The sequence below is a fragment of the Coccinella septempunctata genome, chromosome X, assembly GCF_907165205.1.
Source record: "Coccinella septempunctata chromosome X, icCocSept1.1, whole genome shotgun sequence".
NCBI classification, from domain to species: domain Eukaryota; kingdom Metazoa; phylum Arthropoda; class Insecta; order Coleoptera; family Coccinellidae; genus Coccinella; species Coccinella septempunctata.
In genome coordinates this window covers 13,677,845-13,697,054 of record NC_058198.1, presented here as the reverse complement: position 1 = coordinate 13,697,054, position 19,210 = coordinate 13,677,845, and the positions used below count along the sequence as shown (strand labels likewise).

The 19,210-nt window shown below is 36.2% G+C and overlaps 2 protein-coding genes across 4 annotated transcripts in view; one reads left to right on the top strand and one right to left on the bottom strand.

The window, feature by feature from the left end:
• Positions 1 to 19,210, top strand: part of LOC123321869 — a 243,046-nt gene that overhangs the window by 208,428 nt on the left and 15,408 nt on the right. The gene's annotated exons all lie outside the window — the stretch shown is intronic.
• Positions 1,266 to 3,348, bottom strand: LOC123321874. Its single transcript, XM_044909664.1, has 2 exons — positions 1,454 to 3,348; positions 1,266 to 1,391 (listed from the first exon to the last, which is right to left on the bottom strand). The coding sequence occupies exon 1, from the start codon at positions 2,520 to 2,522 to the stop codon at positions 2,031 to 2,033; it is 492 nt and encodes a 163-aa protein (XP_044765599.1). The 5' UTR covers positions 2,523 to 3,348; the 3' UTR covers positions 1,266 to 1,391; positions 1,454 to 2,030.

Here is a 19,210-nt window from a genome sequence, read left to right as displayed (position 1 = left end):
ACATACAAAAATACATACAATCCTCAATTTTCAGCCTTCTACGATCAACCCTTATTTTTTAATAGCCATTTTAGTAATTTAATCATTAGGAAATTATTTATATGGCAAAACAACGTTTGCCGGGTCAGCTATCTATGAGAATCGGCCAACATCTATAATTCATCCCCCTAAATGTTAGGGGTAGTCCACCCCTAAATTTTTTTTTTTATTTTTTAGAAAAAATTTTTAATTTCTATTTTTTATGATACAACATGGAAATTATTTATATGGCAAAACAACGTTTGCCGGGTCAGCTAGTATTATGGTAAATATATGATTACTTTCTATTAAAATAACAGAAAATGGCTGCATGAAAAGATCTGGAAGATTCGAGTTGCATATCGCTCCTGAACAGGTTGATTGGTACTAGTATTCAAAGATGGAACAACATTCAAGAAGTTTTCAAAAACAAGGAATTATGTGGTTGTTACACTTTTTCGGGGTCAATTTGCATATTGAACATATTTACTGAAGAAGAGATGTTCCCTATGGGGAGATTAGGACTTCGTTGACCTTTTAAATTTCAGCCATTAGACAAGAAAAATCAATGAGCTGGATATATGACAATTTTTCCTATTGTTACTTACCGAAGATGAATTCCATGATTTTCAAATTACAGACAGGGTAATTCGACTTCTGGCCTGTCCAAGAACAGATTCCACCCAAATTATTGGTGAATATAGATTTGAGACATCTACAGGTGTGGTCTCTCCCATAGACTTATAAATAACATGGACTCCGCATGTGAGAGAGAAGTCGGTTGGTTGAATAAGATGGAGAGTTTGTGGGCAAGCTGTCAAAAGGTTTATGCGAAAATTTTCTTCAATAAATTTTCATCAAGCTTCCGAGAAGACACACAGAAATTCCATAGCATTCCTTCGAAATCAATTATGTCAAAAAATATGTGAGTTTTAGTCAAAAATAGATGTAATGAGAATAATAATCAACGTATCAACACCTTGTGGGCAAAGTCTGCGAAAATTGTAAAAATTTTCCATAATAAATGTTCAACAAGCTTCCGAGAAGGCAAACAGGAATTCCTTAACATTCCTTCGAAATGGAAAATATAAAAATTATGTGAGTTTCATTCAAGAATAAATATAATGTGAATAATACTCAACGTATGAAAACCTTGTGGGCAACGTCTGCGTTAATATCCATCATATGATTTTGACATTGCCCACACGGAATCAGTTCATGTCTTTCTTGTTCGATCAAAACGCATAAGCCCTTCTCTCTCTAATGCATACAACCCCTCGATCTACTGAAAAGTCACGTGACAGTGAGTCCATGTATTATAAGTCTATGGTCTCTCCCATCATTCCCTCCAATCTTTTGAAGGAACTTAACCCCTGAAATATAAATAAAATTTTTATTTATTATACATAGCTCATTTTCATAGAATATTTCTTACAAACTGTGAGCGATGGGTGTGTACGTAAGACTCCAGACTCTCCAAGGAGTCCAAGGAATCACAGGGGAGATCAAAATCGAACATCATCTCGACCTCATTTGTCTCAACACTTTGTTTTTCCTTCGCCAGCATTTGTTTTATTTCTAAAGAAATGGAATGCTCAACTTGAGTGTTAATTATGGAATCAAGGAGAGATCTCAGATCTATATCACCAAGGTCTTTCTTTTCTGAAAATGCATAAACTTCAATGAAGAAATAACTGAAGAAATATTCACTGTCAAACACGAAATAGTTGGAAGAAAACAATAATCTCAACATAATGAAGAAATCTTCAACCAACCTGTAACATAAGATATAAGAAATGGCTTTTGTTATTTCAGGGAGAATCCTGGAAATCTTTAGATACAGGATCCCAACTGAATGATTCATTAAAATATAAAGCCTTGGATTCAACAAAACACTTTTAATTAAGAAAATTTCAAACTTCCTCTAGAATGATTATGATCAACTTAGACAAAAATTAGAATCTAGGTAGTATTCTGTGAGGATAGTACATTTTCTAACGTTGTAACTTCTGTCAGTAGTTATTCGAGAAGAATAAGTTCGAGAAATTAACTTTAATGTCTCGCCATCGACGGTCGTAATCCCGTCTGCGTCTTCCGTAAATGTGTCTTACGTGCGTCGATCCAAAGTCTTTCGTATTCAGTCGCGTCCATGAAGTTAGGTTGGGTCCGTATTTTCTGAAGAACAAGTGGGCTATTGCCTTCATCAGCACAATGTGCAGTCTCGTTATTGTGTAGTACTTGTCCGCGGCCGTCAAGTACGTCTGTATGTTTGAGTGGTAGAATTTCATAGCTTGGAAGGTGAATGTTCTAGTGAGTACGTGGTCTGGGTCGTAGTCCATCACTGCGTATCTCAGTAAGCCTCGTTGATGTTCACCTTCGTCGTCGTTGTCGTCATCGTCGGGGACGAGGCTACAGGAACACATCAGTGATTTCAGTGTGTTGTACTCTAGCAGTCTTGTCGTCCCGTCGTTAAAGTATTTCAGTTTTAGCTCGGCGTCGTACATTCGAGGGGCGGCATCCTTGGGAAGGATCCTCCTTCCAGGACTGTCTCGCAGATATCACTTCCTGTAGATAGGCGACGGCCGTTGAATCTACGTGCTGCCGCCAGTCGTCATCGAAGGTAGCCAAAGAACAGCGGCCTTCGCCTTCTTCCTCTCGCTGTTGTAGTACGGTGAAGGTGTCCCGAATTAGAGAAAGGTACGGAGACGTTTGCTCCAAAGCTGATATAGCCTCTTCGAAGCCGTCGAAATTGGCTACGAACTCAATTCGAAGTTGCAGATTTTTCTTCTTCCTCTTCTGGTACCATGCCCGTTTAACGATCGTTGGTCATCATTATGTGCTGTCATGTTGACAACTTTTGCTTTATTGACAGCTGCTCGGAAAAGTTGGACTGCAGATTTGCCGTACCATTGCCTCAAATTCTTCAACCACGATGTTCTCCTTCTTCCTGGACCACGCCTGACCAGGATTTTTCCTTCCATAATGAGATGTAAGATTGCGTATTTCTCTTGGTGCCTTATGATTTGACGAAAGTATTCCAATTTGCGTCGTTTGATGGTTTTAACTTCTTCTAACTCATTGGCTATGCGATCGAGAACTATGTTGTTACTTATCCTATTGTTTTTAATGTGGTCTAAAATGTAGCGGTGGGAAGTTTCTAAATTGTTCATGAACTCTGTCTTTCTTATCACGTGATTACCGCACTTGCGAAACTCCCCAAATACCGTATGGATGGCGATTTTGGACTTTCTCAAAGCCCTCAATTTATGTATGGTATGTGAGGTCGTACGACTGGACGTAAGTAATTTCCCGAAATATGTCATCGAACGGCTCTTGGCACGTGATATACCCTCCGTGAATGGTGTTGTGGACGCGGTATATCACGTGCTCTTTGCCACCCTCCTTCGTTCACGTGTGGTTGGGATATGGAGGAATAGCGAATAGCGAGAAGTTTTGAATTGTAAGACGGCTTCGTCGTTCTGTCGAACTCAATGCGCATCGTGTCCGCGATATGGAATGCCGTTAAGGATCTGAAACCAAGAACAACATTTTCATCGATTGCGATTGGGAAGTGTTCTACATTATGCAGTTTAATATCTCGGTATAAATAACAAATACTGAATGTGAGCAACTGATGAGAATTGCAAGGCCACTCGATGTTATTACTATAAAAGAAAACGAAAATAATAACAGTGAAGGAGAGATCGAAATAAAATTTGGAAATTCTGGAACGACTACCCCAGTAAACAATTTTATATTTACCAAATGTTTCCAAAACATTGCATTGAAACATGAAATATTTCAAAGTAAAGCTCTGAACTATATACGACACATGTATGAGATTCTTAATGTCCGCCGATTTTTACGTTTCATAGACGTACCAACGATTTCCATGGAAATGTATCGGTTGTAACTTTTCTGTGCACTATATTCTACTTCAAACAACAAAATATTATGAAATAAAAACACCTGATAACAAATTCAAAGAAACTTATATTTTTATAATCAAATGCAAGTACAATAATTTTTCTAGTATAATCATTCATTTCAATTCTGCCTGATGCTTCTTCCTAATGTACCGGAGGTTTGCCTGCCGTAACCAGCTGCTGACAACACCCTCAAATTCCTTATCTGTTGTTTGATAGCCTCTTATAGCTGCATCCGAAAAATATAAAATTTTACAGTAAAAGTCGATCAGGTTGAATAATTCGGTACTTTCATGTCTTTGTTTTATATATTTGCCTGCTATACAAATTCTAAGTCCTCATATCTTTCCTGAAAAGAAATATAATATCGGGTGTCCCAAGGTGAGTGACCTATTAGATTATTATGGAAACTATTGATGGTAAAGATTTCAAATCTTGTGGATCGATATTTGTTCATGCAAGGTCATTTTTAAAATAATTTACCATCTTCAGTGTTGCCCGATGTATGACAATTTGGCAACAACTTTGTTATTTTAAATGGGACATCCGGTATTTCTATTTTTTTTTGATACTCCATAAAATATTAAATCTATTCACTCTTACTTTTTCATACCTATCTTTAACCTTTATTGAGTTATTAATTATTTTTCGAAATTTTAGATCAAATTGGCGTGTTACGAAAATGACTTTATGTCGCTCAATATTTGAGATTTAAGTCAATTTCTGTTGATATGAAATATTTCCATGCAGTGTATCTATAACTGAAATTCGAATAATTACCTTTTAATGTTTTCAGCCATTGCATTTGCCCGATGGCGAAGTTCCCTTTCCTACCTAGCAGGGAAAATTTTCTTGCCAGCTTGTCAGAGAGAATTTTTTTCAGACCTCGCAAAATATTCTCCTTCTCATTATTGCCCCCCGATAATCTAAAGAATGATTGCTAAAAAAATAAATGAATAAAATATTGTGTAAGAACTCATCTATGTTGTTCTTGCATAAAACTGTTCTCCATAAGTTTTTTATCGTATTTCAAAAGTTCTTTGAATTTTTTAAATTGCTCAGTTGGAACAGATGAATCAATATTTTGATATTGAATAGATCTTTGTGGGAGGTTTTGCTGTGGGAGATAATTTAGAATTCTCTCAAGTAGGACTCGGTTCTCTGTAACCTGTTTCAAGACTTTCCCTAGAGTTTCTAAAAAAGCGCTGCCTTAATATATTTTCTACAGAATAAATGTATAATTCATAAAATATCTACATACCAGAGTTTGCTGTGTCTGTGCCGCAATCAACGGAATCTGTAAAAAGCAATAGATGTAAAAAATCCATTCATCAAGAAAATAATATATATGATCTGCGTGTCCATCAATAAAATTTCCATCGTAAAGATGATTTTCGAAATGATCTGAAATGGATAAACTAATATTATGCATCGTTTGACTGATCAGCACTTGTAATAAATGCTCTACTTTTTTATTCAAAATGTTTGTGGTTTTATGGAAAAAACTGAAGAATTTTTCACCCTCTTTACAAACATCAATAATAAATTGGCTGGCCCTAATCAATTTTCCATAAGTTTTTCTTTTCTGTAGAAGCGAGACATCTACATCGTTTCTCAAAAGATCAAGGCATTTTCGGCATGAAATAAATTTCTCAAGTATTCGGACAACATACCCAGAAATATATCCCACAATATCTTCTGCATAGGGAGTGAGATTCCATGCTGTTGAGGTAGCAAATTCAAATTTCTCTATATCCATAAACACACTTTTCATTACTGAATCATACTGATCATCATTTTCAATATTGTTTGCATGTTCAGATGATAGAATGCTAACTGCAGATCCACATGTCAAGATACTGATGGATTCCAGATTGATTGCATTTCCTGTGTCAGTAGCAGATATTTGAGAGTGGACAATCAACCGTTTGTAAGCTGCCTCAAACTGCCTTGCAGTGGGGTTATTATTATATCCACCTTTACTTCTAATGCATCCAAAAAACAGCTCTAAATGGTCTTGCGAAAGTTTGTATGTCAGAAGATATTTGAGCATTTTCTCTTCAATAATGTATTTCTTGTACATTTGCTCTAAACTTTCGATAGAAATCAAGAAACCTAAAAACCAGTTTTTCTTCCACTTCTTGTGATAGGAACCCCATTCAATGTCAAACCAAGAATATATCTTTTCATCATGCTCATTTAATCTGAGAAGGCTTCAGCTGTACTTAACATGAATGGCTTTTTAAAGAAATATTTTGCACAAGTATTTCTTGAGTTAAAAATGTCAAATAAGTTATTAAATTTCGAAATAAAGTCAGAAGTGGCTTCCGATCCCTGAAATTCAGGACACTTAAGATCATCTCTCAAGAAATCTATAGCATCACTTACACTTTTGCTAAGTGTCTGAATTGCTAATCGTACCTTCATTTTTTCTCTCATCCATTGTAAATGCCTATGTCTTAATTTCGTAGCAGCATGCGGGCCTTCAATATCTTGCTTATCTACTAAATTGGAAACATAACTCCATTTCACCTCCAGATTTTCAGTATTTCGTAAGCCACTTTGGGACGCGAAACAATTCCTCACCAGCTTAATCATGTGGCAGGCATCAGGATTAATGAATATTTCATGCTGACTAAAAGGGCACTCAAATTTGGTTTGCAAATTTGATGGATCACTGAAATCTGCTCCCAATATTTCAGCCATTGAAAAGTTTGAAGGAGCACCATCAAAAGTTAACGAAATTACTTGAATTCCACTTTCATGTAGAAAACCCAGACATTTTTTCACCAACTCAGCTTTTTCTGTCGCCACCAACCCATTTACCAAGAAATATCCCACAGGAACTTTCCACGAACCATTCAAACACACTAGCATAAAGACTAATGCTTCTCGAGCTTCAGGTAGAATGTCAGAATCTAAGTTGGTACCAACATCCACATATCCCGTGAATTTAGAACCTGTCCATTCAACTTGACGTCTGATAGACATTTCATCCATAACAAGATTGCATAATAACGGATAGGAAACTTCTTTTTGTCTTAGAGACAAGGCAGTTAATGCTTCATTTGTGAATCCTGGACTGCCATCCACAGATCTGTACCACTTTGAGATAGTTTCTAAATGAGGTAGGCTGTTGTTGAAGGTTTTTCTAACAAAATTGTACCCTTTTGGTGAATAGAAGGCCAAAGTTAATGCAAAGGCTCTCAATGTTGGATTATATTTTTGGCTACGCTTTCCTTTCAACATTCTTTGGAATAAATCACTTGCAGCTCCAGGATTGACAGATGCCTGAAAAAATAAGATTCTTCAATCTGGGTGCTTCATAATATTTATGCACTTGTAACAATGAACTAAAAGGAAACATACAGATATAGTTACTTCGGCAGATTCTGATATAAGCGATTTTTCTCTCAAATGGTCTAGCAATGTTTTCATGGAGGTTATATTATGCTTCATCCTTCGAACAGACTGTTGTAATATGCGAATCTTTTTATTTTGGCTCTGTACTCTCTTCCTTATAATATTCATATTCCTTTTCCTTTTCTCAGGTGTAGAAAAATCACTGGTATGTATTTCTCCCACATAAGCCCTCTTTCTCAAATGAAACAGTATAATTAGTCATGAACTTATAGGAACAGTTAATAAAATATATTGTTGGGCAGAGCGTTTGAATAAAATATTCACCTTCCCCTTCTAATTTGAGATGAAGTTGGTTTCTCGGTAGAGCTGGAAGGCATTAAATCGAACTTTTCAACTGGTTGTTCCAGTTTTACAACAGGAGATTCAATATTATCTACACTGAAAACAAAAATTACACAAAATATGGTTAGTCTGCAATGTAACAATAAATACAAGTTTTACCTTCTCTTCGGAGAACAAGCAATAGCATCTATATTCTGATAAATTTCTTCATCGAGGGATGGAAGTTGATCTCTGTAAACATAATTTTTTCAATATTCATTCTCATACAGTAAATTATAACTGCATAAATACCTTTTAGCACTTGTGGGAGTTTCATTCACAGTGGAACTGGAGCTGCAAAAGTTTCAATTCAATGAAATTATACTAAATAATTTCTATATTTACCAATGATTACTGATACCTTAGATAAAAGGAAGACTTTTGTCTAAGACTGATACGTATTTCTCAATTTAATTCAGTTATACAACTCTGATCATTCGTAACATTAGGCATTATTATAGCTGTTATCCGTAAAATGATTTTCAGAGATTTTCCTCACGAATATCCCAATTTAACTGGTTGAATTAAAATAAAAACCTAGGAAGTTCATAGAAACTTACCTTGAAGACGTAAGTCCAAAGAATTGTTTCATTGGAATAGGATTGGCATCATTTTTAAGATATTTGGTACCATTCACCCGAAAACCAAAATCTTTGGGTTCAGAATGTTCTGAACATAAGAACATATTCTGTGGCAAGTTTCTTGTATCATCTAAGCCCAAAATTGAAAGCCATATATTCTTTCTCTCAATATCAGAAGGAAATCTGAAAGAAAATTATAAGGAGATTGTTCAATCTACGCCAATGATATGCAAAATAAAACTAACCTCTGAAAACTCAAATTGGGGTTGTATGAGTCCAAATTACCACATGCATGACACTTACGAACCATTTTATAAATGTTTTTTTATCAAAATATTCAGAAAAAACTAGGAAAAATACTTTTTCGACACTAAACTCACGTAGACCTCGGACGATATCGCGTCGGCAACGATGTATCAACTATCAAATGTCAAATCGGGGCAGATCACTTTGATTGGCCCAGAGATCTCTAGATCGGCCGCGAAACAATTAATGAATGAAACTAGGAAAACCAATGTTGTCACGTGGAGCAGAGATGAATGTTAAACAACCGTTGAATTTGGAAGTAACTAGGAATTCTGTTGTTTCAGACGTGAAAGTAAGGACGGAAAGACTGGGAATAGGTTAGGTACTTGCTTTTATATGATTTTACCCAAGTTTTCTGTGGATGTAGGTTTTAAGAGGGGATGAATTCTAACGAAAGAAGCAATGTTGTGGACACAGTTTTGATTGAATAATATACAGTTTTTTGTTAAATTTAAAATTCGTAGCATTTCATTGCATGAATACTCAATTCGTATGTTTACAAAATCAATAGTAGGAGAAAAATAGTACTCTTAACTGCTACTTTAGAAATATTCGATACTAATAAATCTGAAATCTCCGGAAACGTGACAACGTCGTACAGATTTTGGCGTAATTCCCAATCCGTAGTAATACAATCGCCCAGTTCAGTTCTGCACATTTGAATGTTGGCTTCAGTATTTGTCATTGCATGCTGCGTCTCCTCTTTCTCTTGTCTAAGACAAGAACTCAAATAACTCATAAGTCATTAATTATTAATCCCTTCAGATATACAGGGTGGGCAAAATTCGTTGTCTACTGAGGGGATCTCGAGAATTATTATTATTATTATTATTTATTTAAATAAGAGTAGAGGAATACACCTATAAACTCACATAAAAACTAAGTTTAAATTGAACTCCTGAAGATGAACTTAACATATGATTGAAAACAAAGAGAAAAAAAAAAAAAAAATTATAGAAACACCGTCATCTCGACGAGGTCACCCATCTGTCAAAGCTGTTCTTGAATCCATTCACTGAAGACGATTCTACGACGGTTTCAGGCAAGGAGTTCCAAACATTGAACACTCGGTTTGACAGAAACATTTGCCTCTGGGTAGTCCTGAATTTTTCCTTCGCGAGCTTAAATCCATGGCCCCGTAGATTGTTCGTGTTCATACGGTACATATTCATAATATCCGGACCAAAGTGACCATGGACCGCTCTGTAGGAGAATATTAAGTCGCCTCTCGCACGTCGTTGTTCAAATGTGGGCATATCGAGCACTCTCAACCTTGTTGCGTAGTCAGGTCTCCTAACACCGTAGGGAATTCTGGTGCACCATCTCTGAACAGACTCCAACCCATCCACCTCGCCTCGCAAAGAAGTCCACCAAGCCGGACCAGCATACTCCATTATCGGTCGAATATAAGATTTATAAATCATGCCCCAGGAGACAACATCAGTGTTTGGGAATGCCTTGCTGAAGAGGTAGATCATCTGTCTGGCCTTTGTTGATACTGACGCGATGTGGTCCGACCAGCTCAAATCTTCCGCTATAGTCACACCGAGATCCAAGTGGCGAGTCACTGTGCCAAGTCTTACCCCATCGATGTAATAGGGGGCCCGAGGGTTGTTCTTTGCTATGTGCATAACACAGCATTTGCTCAAATTCAGGGGCATCATCCACCTCTGGCACCAACTGCTTAGATTATCGAGATCCTGCTGAATTAACCGTGAATTGATTGAGCGATTGAAAATCTTCGTGTCATCAGCGAAAAGTGCACATTTAGATCTAATTGATGCAGGTAAATCGGCTGTATATAAAATAAAAAGAAGTGGGCCCAGAACCGAGCCCTGTGGGACACCACTCTTAACAGTTTTCGCGGACGTAGACAGATCACCACCAACTCGTACACGAAATGACCTATCCGACAAAAAAGATCGGAACCACTCCAGTAGTCTCCCCCGGATCCCCATGTGTTCCAACTTATGCAGAAGACGCCGATGAGGGACTCTGTCAAAGGCCTTCGCGAAGTCGAGATACACCACATCCATTGGAATGCCCATGTCAAGTGCCCTACTCCAGTCATCAATACAAGTGAGCAAGTTAGTGAGTGTTGACCTCCGGGGCAGAAAACCATGTTGCTCCTTGGGGATCAAGTTATTTTGTGATGCAAACTCAAGTACCTGGTCGCTAATTATTTTCTCCAGTACTTTGGAAACTGTCGACAGGAGGCTTATTGGGCGGTAATTGCAAGCTGACAGTTTGTCCCCACCCTTGAAGATAGGTGTTATCAAAGCAGATGACCAAGGCTTGGGAATACTGGATGTCGATAGAGATCTTCTAAATATAATGCACAAAGGCTCGGATAAGGCTTGTGCGCAACGTCGAAGTATCGATGTGGATATCCCATCAGGACCAGGTGACGAACCTTCCCTACAATTAGAAAGATATCTTTCCACCATGTTTCTAGTGATGGTTATGTCATCTAAGCAAGATGTTGTTCTGGCGGTATGCATCGAGGGGACAGCGCCCTGAGGTTCATCCACAAATGCCAATGAGAAATGACTCGCTAGAATATCAGCCGATTCGGCCGGTGACGCACTTACAACTCCAGATGAATTTTTCACAATAGGGACACTGATTTTTGCGTTCATGTGGGATCGAACGTACTTAAAAAACTTCTTTCTGTTACTTTTCATCGTCAGATTTCTCTCGTAATCAGATCTCGTCTTCTGGATTGTAGAGGACAAAAAGTTGGAGAATGACCGATGATCGTCATGGCTTCGAGCTGATCTATCTCTCAAATACCGCTGCCACAAGGATTTTTTGCGCCGTAACATCCCCAGCAGATGACTGTTTATCCAGGGTCTTGAGGGAATCTGCTTGATATGTATGTCCTCCGAGCAAGCCGATAACGACTCGTCAAGGATTCTTGAAAAGGTTGACCACATCCTATCAATGTCATCGGATCCGGGCAAGAGATCATTCCAACTGTATGATAGCAGTTTTTCGGAGAATCTCTGGTAGTTGGTTTTCCTTGAAGTTCTAATATGTTTGGGAGCGGTGGGTGAGCAAACAAGCTGAAGCTCCGTTGATAACACTGCGTGATCGGACTTACCGAACGGCGGTGGATGAGATATCTCCGAAGTAAGGTTAACGTCGGAAACGATTAGCAGGTCCAGAAGTGAAGGCACCTGGCCAGAGCGAAATCTAGTAGGCTTGCTAACTAACTGATGCAGACCCGAGTTGAGGAGAAAGTTAGCATAGGGAAAGGAAGGCGATGATTCAGCCGGTAAGTGCAGCAAAGGCCAATTGAGATCTGGGCAATTAAAGTCGCCAGCAATTAAGATGTTCTTCTGGGATGCAGAAGACATGGATAGAAATTCGACTAAGTCGGCATCGGCAGCACATGGGCGAGGACGATAGATACAGCCGACCATAATTGAGAAGTGATTATTAGTTATTTGTAGAAAAAGGTTGTCGATACCACGCCAATCCTTATGCGTCACATCAATCCTGAAGTTGTCAGTAATATCGTTTCGGACATATATACAAACTCCTCTGTATCCCACTGATTCAGTATTGTCGTCTCTGTAAAGCGTATATGAAGGTAAAGAAAAGATACTGTCGTCTATTGAAGGCTGAAGCCAGGATTCCGAAATGAGTACTAAAAATGGTTTATTGAGTTGAACATACAATAATAATTCATGGAATTTCGCAGAAAGGGATTGAATATTTGTGTAAATGATGGGCCATATTGTGAGAGTGTTTAGTTTTTTGAGGTGCCGCGCACTGCCTGGGTCTTTACTATCTTCGGAACACCCTGTACATATTTGATGGTTATATCCTTCTCCCCAGAACTTTGTCTCATTTTGAGCTCGTCTCTGAGTGCATTCAACTCGTCAACTTGCCTTTTAGTTCTGTCCTCCTGGACCCTAATGTGCCGAAACTGAGGATGGCCCGATAGAGAATTTCTATTTTTCAACAATGCGTAGACTTTGTCGGGGTCGGAAAGAACAACTCTAGTCCAACGTGGTCTGGATTTGTCTTTCGAAGGTAGGCGCACTATTTTAGTAATAAATTTACTAGATGAATTGCTGATGCAGTCCAAAATCTGTGATACCGTCTCCAGGTCATGGGAATCGCTGCCACCTTCTGGCACATTAGTTATGATAATGTTGTGCGATTTCTTGACCCTCTCTAGAATTTCTGGCACAGCTTCTGTGTAGGGGCGATTATCCAGCCCGGAGCTGGCAACACTTGCAGTGATTGAGCAGATTTCGGCCTTCAAATGTGATTGAGTGCGTTGAAGGTCAGATATTTCGTCTTTGCAGGACTGAATATCGATCTGTTGGTTTGAAATTATTTTGGAGTGCTCCTCAATCTTGGTAGTGCAAGCCACAAGTGTATTCAATAAGTCGTCGTGCCGTTTTTCCATTCGTTCGATTGAACTTGTTAGATTACTGAGCTTTTCCAAAATTATATTGAACTGTTGTGTGTTCATGGAAGAGCTCAAAGAGTTGTCAGCAGTGGTCTGCGAGCTAGCAGATGGGGATTGTGGACGTGCAGTATTACTAGCACTTCTGAGCGAGCGCTCCCTCGAGTTGCACGAAGGACATACCCACTTTTCATTTCTTTCCCTCAGAGATTCAACCTCGCGCTCCGTGTAATTAGTGCATTCGGGGTGATAATATTTACCGCATTTAGCGCACGAGAGCTGGGAGCGATTGGAGGCAATCGCCTTAGAACAAGCTGGACAGCATCGTGGCATTTCAATGGTTGGGAAGAACAATTACAACCTTTCACTTTCCTGGGCCCGTAGGAAAGACTTGGACACAGGGGTGGAAGGCCTCGGATAACAGAAGGAAATAGGAAGGGGGTGAATAAAAGGATCCTTTACGCAGATTCTCAACTGCGTAAATTTAATATCCTGTCCAAACGAGAGCGCTACACACCGCTCCGGTACTAGTTTGATACTAATGATATGATAATTAATAACAGAAGTCAGAACGTATTATCCCCGTTGGTAGCCTAATCGAGGTGGGAGCGATATGCGCGGGCGGTGTTTATTATGCAGATGAATGGCGCAGATAATAAGTAAACAATCAAATAATTCGGAGAATACTCCAAAAGATCAGGAATTTGTGAAAACGATAATGTTTCAAACCAAAACTTACGAAAGTTTTATCTTCTGGGAAAGAATCACAGTTCACAGACGTGAAACAATGCGAAATATCGGAATAAAGAACAGAGCAATCGACAGTACGTGTTCACTCCAGGAGCTCTCGAAACGAATTCGACTAGAAGAAAACGGACGACACATTCTCGAGCTCTTTTTTCTTGACTTATCCAAAACTGAAAACAGATCCAGCCTAACGTTCATGGGTTTTGAGTTATGAACGAAAATTGAGAAATGGTCATTTTTAATGAAGCTGAATAACTCGCTTATTTGAACTCGTATTCGAAATCTGTTGTTACATTCTACAGGCACTTTTTAATGAGGAATTCGAATATGATATCAATAATTTTTTTGATCTGTTCATTTTCGAGATACGACAGGGATTTCTGATTTTTCAAATGTAAACTATAGTTGAAAGTTCTTTCATCTTGTTGCAATTTGTCGCTATTCACATGAATATAACTTAAGAAAAAATATTCAATACTTTTTCCAGCTTTTCGATTCACTGTTGAATTTTCAGTAGGCTGGCGTAACCATAGCGACCGTTGAAAATGCATTATGGTTCGTGAACTCCACATAATCCCATGTGAACTCAACCTTCTGCAATAGGAATCACAGACTGACGAATAATTATTTCTTTTTTATATCGATATCGAGATCGATATCCTTTTAAAGAGAGTAAAAGACTTTCGTCTGATTATTAAAAAAGAAAATTTAGTAAATTATCGTTTTTCTATTTATGAAAGAAACATTAAGAGTCAGTAATATTATAAATAAAATACGATAGCTATCTATAATTATAATTTTTGAAGAAGTAAGATGATGAAAAACAGGTACTTCTGTTAACGGTAGTGTTCGAATTGTGAACCATCGTAAGATAAGCATGCCAAACATCGCGAGAACAAACGATGGCAAATTCATCGAAATCATCGAAATATTTATTCAGCAATCCCTGATTTCAATCAAAGAGGCTAAGGTCCACAAAATAGAATGCATATTCAACAGTTACTATGGTCACCCAGCCTTCTTATAATTCAATAGAGAATCGAAAAGCAGGAAAAAGGTTTTAATTTTTTTCTCGTGTAACATTGATGTGAATAGCAACATATGATACATTTTTGAAATCAGAAAAAAAATTGCAGCAAGAACTTTCAACTATTGTTTACATTTGAAAAATCATAAATCCCTTTCGTATCTCGAAAATGACTGGATCGAAAAATTTCCTAATATCATATTTGACTTCCTCATAAAAAAGTGCCTGTAGAATGTAACAACGGATTTCGAATACGAGTTCAAATAAGCGAGTTATTCATCTTCATTGAAAATGACAATTTCTCAATTTTCGTTCATAACTCAAAATCTATGACCGTTAGGCTGGATCTGTTTTCAGATTTGGAATAGTAAGGAAAAAAGAGCTCGAGAATGTGTCATCCGTTTTCTTCTAGCTGCTATAGTTCTCGAGATCCCTTCAGTAGACAACGAATTTTGCCCACCCTGTACACTTATGTATGGGACAAGTCGGAAACTGTTGATTTTTGGTTATCAATAATTATTGCTCATACAACAGCTAGTACTGTGGTACTAACACCTCCTGCAAGGCTCGAGTCTAATTTGGAAACACCCTGTACATAAAGTATATATATATATACTTTATGTACAGGGTGTTTCCAAATTATATATATATATATATATATATATATATATATATATATATATATATATATATATAATGACAATGTATGGACGCAACATAGTATGCTGGATAAATATATATATATATATATATATATATATATATATATATATATATATATATATATATATATATATATATATATATATATATATATATATATATATATATATATATATATATATATATATATATATATATATATATATATATATATATATATATATATATATATTTATCCAGCATACTATGTTGCGTCCATACATTGTCATTATATATATATATATATATATATATATATATATATATATATATATATATATATATATATATATATATATATATTTATCCAGCATTCAACACCAGCTTCAACACCAAAAATGAAAAAGTCACAGGTGATATACAGTGTGCCATGCCGAGATTGTGACAAACAATACATAGGTCAGACTTCACAAAGACTTCAAGACCGATTAAACGCACATAAATACACAAAAAACGCGAGCACAGCACTGAATAAGCATAAGAAAACACAAAAACACGACTTTAATTACGAGGACACCAAAATTTTAGCAATCGAACCTCAACAGAATAAAAGAGAAATTTTGGAAATGATTCATATTCAAATGACAGACGAGAACACAGTGAATGACAGATTAGACACTAAAAATCTGAGCCGTATTTATATGCCATTGTTGAAACGATCACCAAATTGAAGAATAAGAACTGACAATCAATGAAGAACGGACTGAATTCTAGATCTATGACATAAAGATGACAGCACCCACTTGACAACATCCAAACAACAAGGAAAACAAATTATTGTGATGTCTTTTTAAATTATATTTACACTGAAGAAGGCGGATGCGCCGAAACGTTTGTAAACATTAAAGAAAATTTCAACTTCAACCTAGATACCCAATGAATAAGTCCTTTACATATATATATATATATATATATATATATATATATATATATATATATATATATATATATATATATATATATATATATATATATATATATATATATATATATATATATAGATTTAAATTAAGGGTGTTTCGACTATTTTTCAGGGCAAAATTCCAATGAGAGTCAAATTATATTAAAGCTCTATATTTCGTCAACTATCGTTGACTTCTTCAGGAGCAACTGGAAAATACAAAGATCTCATAACAAAAGTTCAAATTCTCTTAGGCTAAAACTTACAATACCATGACAATAAATATGGTAGCTTCAGAAAAAACAAGACCATGTAGAGGGTAATCAAAAAAGTACGTCAATTTCAGTTGAATTATTCAGGAAAAAATTGGTTTTACAAATGACAGATTTCAGAAAATTCTATAAATTGGCATGGACAAACAAATGTGCCATGATGTTCACAGAAGGGCAAAAAAAATTGAGAAAATCTTTTCTTATTTTATACAATTTGGATTAGAAATGTCTCTTATTTATAAGTACCTGCAAGTAAGGTTACAAATTAGGAGATATTAGGAGAATACCTATTTTTTTTATCACAGGTCAGTAAGAAACTATAGATGTTACTAAGATTATTCGTATCCGTTTTCTTATTCATCGTTGAATTTTTATTTTCATTTATATAACACATTTCTAAAAAAGTTCTTTTTTGGTATTCTTGTTCGTGATCTAAGACTTGTATATTATCGTAATCTACAGCATGTCCTGTGTTATTAATATGTGAAGCTAAAGCACATCTTTCAGGTCTCAGAACAGAATCACTTTTGTGTAACGCCATTCTCCTATCAAGACCTTGTGATGTTTGTCCTATATAAAATAGAGGGCAGTGTTTGCAATTTATCTTATAAATAACATTTTTTATTTTTGAAATATTCAATTTATCCTTTGTGCTTTTATAAAGGGACCTAGCAACAACCATGTTATATCTACTGATTTTTATGTTGATAAATTTCTTAAAAAGCTTCGTTAATTCGAATGTGACTACCTTAATGTAGGGCAGTTTTGCAAAACAGACTCGGTTTTCTTCATTATTCACTTCATTTAAAGCTTCGGTTGGTTCTGGTAGTCTTGGAGCATTGTATATTAATTTTTTAAGAAATATGTTTGAATATCCATTATCCCTCATCAGCCTAAATAGCCTTCTCAGTGCCGCTTGTCTTAGAGTATGATGCGTGATATCCTCTATTCTTCTTTTTAATCCCAAAAATATATTTGTTTTTATTTTGATATCATGGTAAGAATCTATATTTATATATCTCCCAGAACTACTGGGTTTTCTGTACCAATCTAAAATAATCCTGTTATCCTCAGTCCTATATAACTTCGTGTCTAGAAAAGGTACAGATTTGTTATTCTCCCTTTCTATTGTAAATTTAATGTGATCATCGAAACTGTTGAAAACGATTAGTATCTCCTCTTCTCTATCTTCAGGTATAGATAAAATAAGATCATCAACATACTGATATATAAATGATGGAGTAAAAGAAAGTCTCTCTAAAGATGATTTAATAAGCGTTGACATCACCATATATATATATATATATATATATATATATATATATATATATATATATATATATATATATATATATATATATATATATATATATATATATATATATATATATATATATATATATATATATATATATATATATATATTTTTTTTTTAATCACCGCGACCTACGCGGGCAGAAACTTCGTGCACACCGGGCTCAAAGGCCAAGATGTGCATTGCTGCTAAGGACCTTGGAGAAATTTCCTGACAATTCTCGCCGTGCTCAAGATGATCTGCTTCTGCGAGCTAGATATCACATGCTGGCCCAGGCAAAGTCTCCGAGTATTTTCAGGTAAGTGCCTTTCTATCAACCCATTCACCGAGATAATCAGCGGTAGCACACTCACAGATTTCAGGTTGTACATATATATATATATATATATATATTCGTAAATACGATGCAAGATACAATCACATTTGAAGTCATGTATGAGTTTTTCTCTTTACTTATCCCATCCTTTTCGGGACTCGGGAATGTTGGTAATCCGGCAAGTACTAAAATTTATAAAAATGTATTTTAGTCAAGTAGTTTGTATTTCATATTTGTGAATATTGATTTGAAATAATTGGAAACATCAATTGAATAATCCTGCAGCTAGATTATTTGATATCAGTATTTATAATAAAAATGTAAACTATTTGCATGAGTTAAAATAGAATAAAAATCTCAATTCAGATGTGTGAATAATAAGAGGAAGCATTATTTTCCAGTGGAAATAGATGGTGACAAATTTTGAAGACATTGCACTAATGAAAAAAATTATTCTCTATAAAACCATACCCCTCTCAATTTCATCAATTTCAGAACCACTTGTGGATTCTGGTTCATACACGGTTTGGAGCTTTGATTTCCTCTTCCTCCTTTTGTCTCTTCCCTTTTCTGCCTCTGTTTCGCTGTCATCCGCCTTCCTCCTGGCTTTTTTGTAATCATCTACGAATAAAATCAGTAGAGCTTATATGCCCAAAAAGATTCATCCCCCCTATTTCTACTTTCCAGTAATATATAAAATGGTTGCTGGATATTGCTTCCACTTCCCATTATTCTTATCCGGCACTGCCCGTTTGCAAATTAAATTGCTGACATTTTTGGTGGAAGGCCACCAACATAATCCATTTTCCATCCATGAGAATGGCACTTCTGAAATGACCCCCTCATCATCATTTTCCTCCATAAATTTCACCACTGTGTAGGCCATTCTTAGAATCTATAAAGAAAACACGCAGAAGAAAATTGCGGAACAC